At 40.4% G+C, this 6,890-nt stretch overlaps 1 protein-coding gene across 1 annotated transcript in view; it reads left to right on the top strand.

The window, feature by feature from the left end:
- Positions 1 to 6,890, top strand: part of LOC107086510 (kinesin-1 heavy chain-like) — a gene marked incomplete at its 3' end in the record, with an annotated part of 45,500 nt that overhangs the window by 31,106 nt on the left and 7,504 nt on the right. Inside the window, exons 17-23 of the mRNA XM_015377498.1 lie at positions 760 to 815; positions 892 to 1,001; positions 1,087 to 1,188; positions 1,276 to 1,336; positions 5,017 to 5,088; positions 5,767 to 5,868; positions 5,958 to 6,171. Of these exons, the coding sequence (XP_015232984.1) occupies positions 760 to 815; positions 892 to 1,001; positions 1,087 to 1,188; positions 1,276 to 1,336; positions 5,017 to 5,088; positions 5,767 to 5,868; positions 5,958 to 6,171 (717 nt within the window). The remainder of the gene's footprint in view (positions 1 to 759; positions 816 to 891; positions 1,002 to 1,086; positions 1,189 to 1,275; positions 1,337 to 5,016; positions 5,089 to 5,766; positions 5,869 to 5,957; positions 6,172 to 6,890) is intronic.

Genomic DNA, 6,890 nt, shown 5'->3' with positions numbered 1-6,890 from the left:
GACACAAGAGGGCAGCAGAGGACAACAAATGGAAAACCTGGAAGACAGTAACTAACAAGAAAACAACAAAATAATAGTTAAAGACTAAAACAAGGAGCAAAGTAAAGCTAAATAAACATAACAAAACCAAGACTGTGACACCTGTATCCCATTCCAAGGCCCTTCAAACCTTACAGTGATTAGCATCACGATGAACACCTTGGAATATTTGATTTTAGAAGAAAATCCTCCGGAATTTAAAATAAAATAAAATAAATACTAATCTAAAACATATGTCTTAACCTCTCAAAACCCACCGTTTACAAATAATTACTCAGAAACATGAAAATTAAACCGGTATAATGTTTACCAATATAGACATGTTAGACATCGTTGGAAAGATTAGATTCTCCACAATTCAACCACCAAGTTCATTTTATGGACACAGCGAATACCAAAGCACAATTAACACAGATATAGCAGCATGTCAAAATGTAAACAAACAAAGCAGCCTGTTCAAAAAAGACCTTTTATTTTCGAGAATAAAAAAACAACTCTGAGTCACGTTTGAACTGATGCAGCTTGGGTTGTGTTTTACTCACCCAGTTTTCATTATATATTCATGTGTAAGCTAACCAGAATGTGATAGCTTTCAAATAATTTATCACACATGTAATTTGGGCTCACAGTAAAGTTATCTGCTTTTCCATTTTTCAATGCAAAATAGGTGAGAATTTCAGTCCATACCTAAACCATTTATTTTATTTTTTGTCTTTTCAGAGAGAGTTAATTCCATGGAAAAGGATAATGAGATCCAGTCTGCTAATGAAGTCAAGGTATAGTCTACAGCTCTTAAATCTGCTCTGAGACATGCCAGCTTGTTAAACGTGCGCCTGCATGGCTGTGTGTCAGGAGGCTGTGGAGAAGCAGATCCAGTCCCACAGAGAGGCCCATCAGAAGCAGATCAGCAGCTTGAGAGATGAGCTGGACCAAAAGGAGAAGCTGATCACGGAGCTGCAGGAGTAAGAAAAACCACTACGAAAACATCTCACTCTGTCAATTATAGTGCAAGAACCTGTAGTGATTCTGTTCCTGCCGTCTGCACAGTTCTAACCAGGAGATCGTGCTGGAGCAGGAGAGGCTGAAAGTGGAGCATGAGAAGCTCAAAGCGACCGAACAGGAGAAGAGCCGCCAGCTACAGGAGCTCACGTAAAGCTTTATATTTAGTCACAGGAGAACCTGTTCCCATAGCCAGGTGCACATGGCCGTCCTTATAACCTGATTATTGTGCTGCAGGTTGCTGCAGGACAAACGGGAACAGGCCAGGCAGGACCTGAAAGGACTGGAGGAGACTGTGGTCAGTTAGTTCTTCAATTTTCAAAAGTCTTTTTGCAGCAGTTAAGGATGAAACATCAACACCTTTCTGTTATTTAACATGGTTATTTAGTGGACAACAGTGTATACTATTGAGCAGAGCTTCTGTTAGAGTTATGTTTATATAAGGTAGGGGCAAAAAGAAGAACGTTTCTAAACAACCAGTTTGTATGTAGATGGCATCCAGAGGTTGTCATAGAAACCTAAAGACCCCTAGATGCCAGTCCTGGTGGTAGTGAGTTTTGGAGACTTTGTTTTCAGCCAGAGCCTAAAAGAAATCGGTCTGTGTTAGTAGAAATTACAACAATACATTGATTAAAAGAGATCGTTAGAAGGTCCAATAACTGAGCCACTAAGAAGTTCCTAATGTTCCTAGTGTGAGGGATTGCAATCGAGTCAATGAGTCGATGCAATCAACTGGTTTTCCTTAGAAAGAAAACTGTGAATCAATCTGACCGGATGATATATATATATATATATATATATATATATATATAATCTTATATATATATATATATATATATATATAATCTAAATTGATGTTAAATTACCTGCCTCTAAATGAATGAGATAAAACAAATAGTTGTTTTTCTAAAATGTAAAATTATGACATTGCAATGAATTGTGTTTAGCAGAAGTGCCAATAAATGTGTCCTTGAGTTAATATAGTAACAGGTTTGAGGTCAGTTATTCTTAGAGGTCCTTTTAGAAGTACATGGGGAATAAATGTTGATTGATAAGGAATCTTTAATATAAATAAATTTTGCTCTGGGTGTTTGGTCATCCGTTGTCATAAGGTTGTAGCCATCTATGGTCCTCATATGACGAAGTAGGTAACTTGCTAGGTAGGTAGATATTATTGTTGCACCGATACCAGTATCAGGCTGGGGCCCCGATCCAGCACTAAAATGGTATCGGTATCGGTAAGTACCAACAAATAGGGCACCGATACCATTATCGTCACATTATTGTCCCTCACTCCAGGTAGGCAAAAAAGTTCTTCTAGATTCACTTTGCATTAGTCTTTTTCCTGCTTCTCAAAGGTAGACAGCAGCTTGACAAATCCATGATGGCAATTATTTTACATCCAAGTAGTCTGCAGTTTTTCATACATACACACATCAATTTCAAACAGATGGTATTGGCTGATACTGTACAGCCAGGTATCGGGGCCAAAAAATGGCATCGGCGCAACACTAGTAGATATGCAGGTAGCTAAATTGCTATCTAGATTGCTAGTATATAGGTAAGAAGCTTGGTAGCATGGGTGGTTAACCAGTTCAATTATTTTTGGGAAAGGGGAAGTGAAATCGTTCATTTAAAGTAGGGACTGTCCCCGGAAATCTGGGACATCTGGTCACCATAGCTGCTGGGAAGGCAGGTAGGTAGCTGGGAAGGTAGCTTACCAGCTAACCAGGTATGTACGTAGGTGGCATGAAGTGTAGGTAGGTGGGTTGGTAGGCAGGTAGCTAGTTAGCTAGCTAGTTTGTTTGTCAGGTGAGTGGGTAGATAAGTAGGCAGGTAAGTAGCTAGCTAGCCATATAAGTGGGTAGTTTGTTGGCTAGCTAGGTAACAAGCTATCCAGGTAGTTAGCTAGGCAGGTAGGTAGGTCAGTAGATGGTTTTGGAGCTTTTTTTGCTTGGTATGATTAATCAGCATTTTGCTTTGTACCACAGATAAGGAGATCCAGGGTTTCCGTGGGTCATTAAAACTAATTAAAAGTCATTAAATTATATATTTTTTTTTAAATTAAGGCCTCAATTTGCATTAAACGTCATTCAAAATCCATCCATCCATCCATCCATTATCCAGACATGTTCACAAGTCATTTTTTGCAAGTCGAAGTCAAGTCTCAAGTCTTGAGAAGGCCTGTCACAATTATCAATTAATCGCACAATAAATTCTAATCACTCGATTAATTAAAATAAGTGCAATATTTTGCTTGTTTCTCCTTGTGTTTTCATCTCCGTCACTGAGACGGTATAGCTTAAAGGTCACTATTACATCTATGGAATGATCATTATCTTGAACTGCTAAATGAAAAATACAATTTAAAAAAGCACACACTCACATTTTTTTCCGAGTTAAATTTTGCATCTTTATTTTTTTTCTTTCAAAAACAACAATTTTCTTACAGTATTTACCTGACATTTGTGGTTACAACTTTTTCTAGTTTTAGGAGTAAATGTCTGCTCTTTTATTTTTAAGTGAAAATGAGGGCTGTGGAAAAAAACAATCACAATCCTGCCTTTTATTAATACATATGAAGTTAGCAACTACAACAGATAAATAAAAACCCTAAATAAATACCAGGACAATAACAATTCTTTCATAAAAGAAACATTGTGGCAATAACTTTTTGTAACTTAATGCCCTGGAACAGACAGAACCGACTTGGCAGGCAGTATTTTAAATTAAATTCAGTTTATTTATTTAGTGCCAATTCACAACATTATTCACAACATACCGGTATTTCTCTTCTACGACTGCCATGAAGTTTTTAAAACTTGGCTTGGCGATTGTGCATGCATGCGCACGGGCATATATGCCACGTAGCGTTGCGTCAGTGACGTCAGAGCTAAGTGACAATTTGACAGCCCTTCTGCCAATTTTTTGTTGTTTTTTTACCTCTGCTTTGTGCGGTTCAGGCGAGTGGCGATCAGTCAAGTTAGTAAAACAAAAAACACTTAAAAATAAAATATTGTTCACAAGTCAGAAATCACGAGTCTCAGTCGAGTCTGAAGTCCTCCAAATGCAAGTCTAAGTCGAGTCTAAAGTCATTAAATATGCAGCTTAAGTGCGACTCGAGTACGAGTCACAAACTCGAGTCCCCATCTCTGCCATTATCTGACACGCTTGTCCCAAGTGGGGTGGCGAGGGGTGCTGGTGCCTATCTCCAGCAGTCAATGGGCGAGAGGCGGGGTCCACCCTGGACAGGTCGCCAGTCCATCACAGGTCAACACAGAGACAAACAGGACATGCACACACTCACACCTAAGGACAATTTAGAGAAGCCATTTAACCTAACAGTCTTGTTTTTGGACTGTGGGAGGAAGCAGGAGTACCCAGAGAGAACCCAAGCATGCTCAGGGAGAACATGAAAACTCCATGCAGACAGACCCTGGAAAACCCTGGAAAACTAAGCATTTAAAATGCTTGATTAAAAAAAATGTAAGTTTACAAAACAGTTTTATCTAACTGACACCGCATGTTTGCGCCGAACTGCTTCCGGTTGATCGTAAAGCCATATGTTTGGACTTGTGGCTGGAAAATGAGGAGTTCGGGACATGGCTGCAGTCTGTCGATTGTAAAGATGATGATTTTGTTTTATATTTATATATATATATATATATATATATATATAGATAGATAGATATAGATATAGAGTCATGGATACTTGTTGATGGCATTAAAACTATTTTCTAAGAGGATTAAAAGGCATTAAATTAGAGTATTTCATTCCTATATAAATCCTGAGATCTGCCTTTAAGCTCCCTTAGTTATGAGTTGCATCTCACAGATATCACAGCGTCTTTAAAGGTCGAACCACTGAGAACAAAGGTCTCAGCAATGTGGTATAAGGTATGCTTGTTATGTCTACAAACATCTGATTCTTTTCTGTCCCTCTCCCTCCTTCTCTTTATCTTTCTATCTACCTCTTAGGCTCGGGAGCTGCAGACGCTTCACAGTTTGCGGAGACTTTTTGTGCAAGATTTATCCAGAAGAGTAAGAAAGGTAGAACAAAGACTTCTATCTTTACAATAAAACATTTTCTAAGCTCTGTTGACTGAGACTTACCAAGAAACTTACCAAAAAGGGCAATTATTTTCAGCGTGATAATCGTCATCACTGATCAGACCAGGGCGTCTACCTGAAGCGAGACCAACATCTTCAGATTTTACTCATCCGTCTGTTGGCTCTGCTTAATTTGCACCCTGATGATTTTTTAATGAATCCAGGGAACACAAGAGACGACGTCTGCGATAAGTAGGCCATCTGATTCTTCAAAGGTAGCGGATGTAAATTAGGGGCCTGAGGCTTTAGCATGGTGCTCATCTTAAGCCTCTCAGCCTGATGAGATAAAAAGAGACACATCCAGGCGTTTCCTTTAACTCACACAAAATGCAAATCTTCCTCTAATCATGTCCTTTAGCCTCAGATTTAGTGACAGTTTTCCAGACAGTCTGATAGGAGGGAGAGTCTAAGGACGGTTTTCCTTAGATTCTCTGGAAGAGGATCCTCACCACATAATGCTACTTACTGATAGGACCTGTATCGATGTGTCTAAAAATAACCAACATAGGATGATGGGGTTGTAATTGACAGTATGTTTATGTGGAAAATCTGGAATAATATAAGGGGTTTAAATGATTTACCTAGGAAATGCAATAAGATAGAGCTCTGCTTTAACAGAATGGGCAAGACTTGGATGATTCAGAAGCCAGCGTCGCTCAGAAACAAAAGATCAGCTTCCTGGAGAGCAACCTTGAACATCTCACAAAGGTTCACAAGCAGGTAAAACACACAATGATCCTGCATGAGTTCGTCTTACAACAAATATCAATCCTTAGAAACTTTGAAGTCTCATAGCTCTGTTTCTGCAGCTGCTGAGAGACAACGCCAGCCTTCGCTGTGAGATCCCCAAAATGGAGAAGCGCCTTCGTGCCACGGCGACGCGGGTCCAGGCGCTCGAGGCTGCCCTAAAGGAAGCCAAGGAAGGGGCGGCCCGTGAAAAGAAGCGCTACGAGGAAGAGCTGGAGCGCATCAAGGACACTGTTAAACCCAAAAACATGGGCAGGAGAGCCTCTGCAGTGATAGGTAGGGTTAGGTTGGTTTTTTTAGAATAGAATGGAATCGAGTGCAGAATAAAATAGAAAGGAAGTGAAATTTACCTCTGCATTTAACTCATCACCTTGGGGAGCAGTGGGCTGCCATTGTAAATGGTAAATGGTATGTACTTCTATAGCACTTTTTCAAGTCAGGAGACTTGACCAAAGCGCTTTACATTCAGTCATTCACCCATTCACACACACAGATGGTGGCAAGCTACATTGTAGACACAGCTGCACTGGGGCTCACTGCCGTACACTGGCGCCACCGGGCGCTCTGACCACCATCAGTAGACAATGCAGGTCAAGTGTCTTGCCCAAGGACACAATGAGCCGGGGCTTGAACCGTCAATCCTTCGATTTCAGGGCAAACTCCTACATCCAACGGCACTGTCGCCCCATAACGAGGCACCCGGGGAGCGTCCGGGAGTTAAGGATCTTGCTCAGGAACCCAGAGTGGAGACTTTGGGGATTTAACCCAATTATTTTTAGCTTATTGCAAGAAATACAAGCCACGCTCAACGAACAAAATAAAAGTATGGTTCTGTGTTGAGCTGAAATGGGACACAATTTTGTTGAAATTCAGGAAATTGTAGGACATTGAGTTCCGTCCCAGTGTTCACGGGGATGGACGTCTGTGTCTTCGGCAGGCGTAGAGCTAACAGAACTGGCAGCGTTGCGAGGCAAGGGCTCAAACATGTACGGCTG

Source organism: Cyprinodon variegatus, unplaced genomic scaffold (genome assembly GCF_000732505.1).
Source record: "Cyprinodon variegatus isolate N-32 unplaced genomic scaffold, C_variegatus-1.0 Scaffold155, whole genome shotgun sequence".
Classification (NCBI taxonomy): Eukaryota; Metazoa; Chordata; class Actinopteri; order Cyprinodontiformes; family Cyprinodontidae; genus Cyprinodon; species Cyprinodon variegatus.
This window is presented reverse-complemented; position numbering and strand designations above follow the sequence as displayed.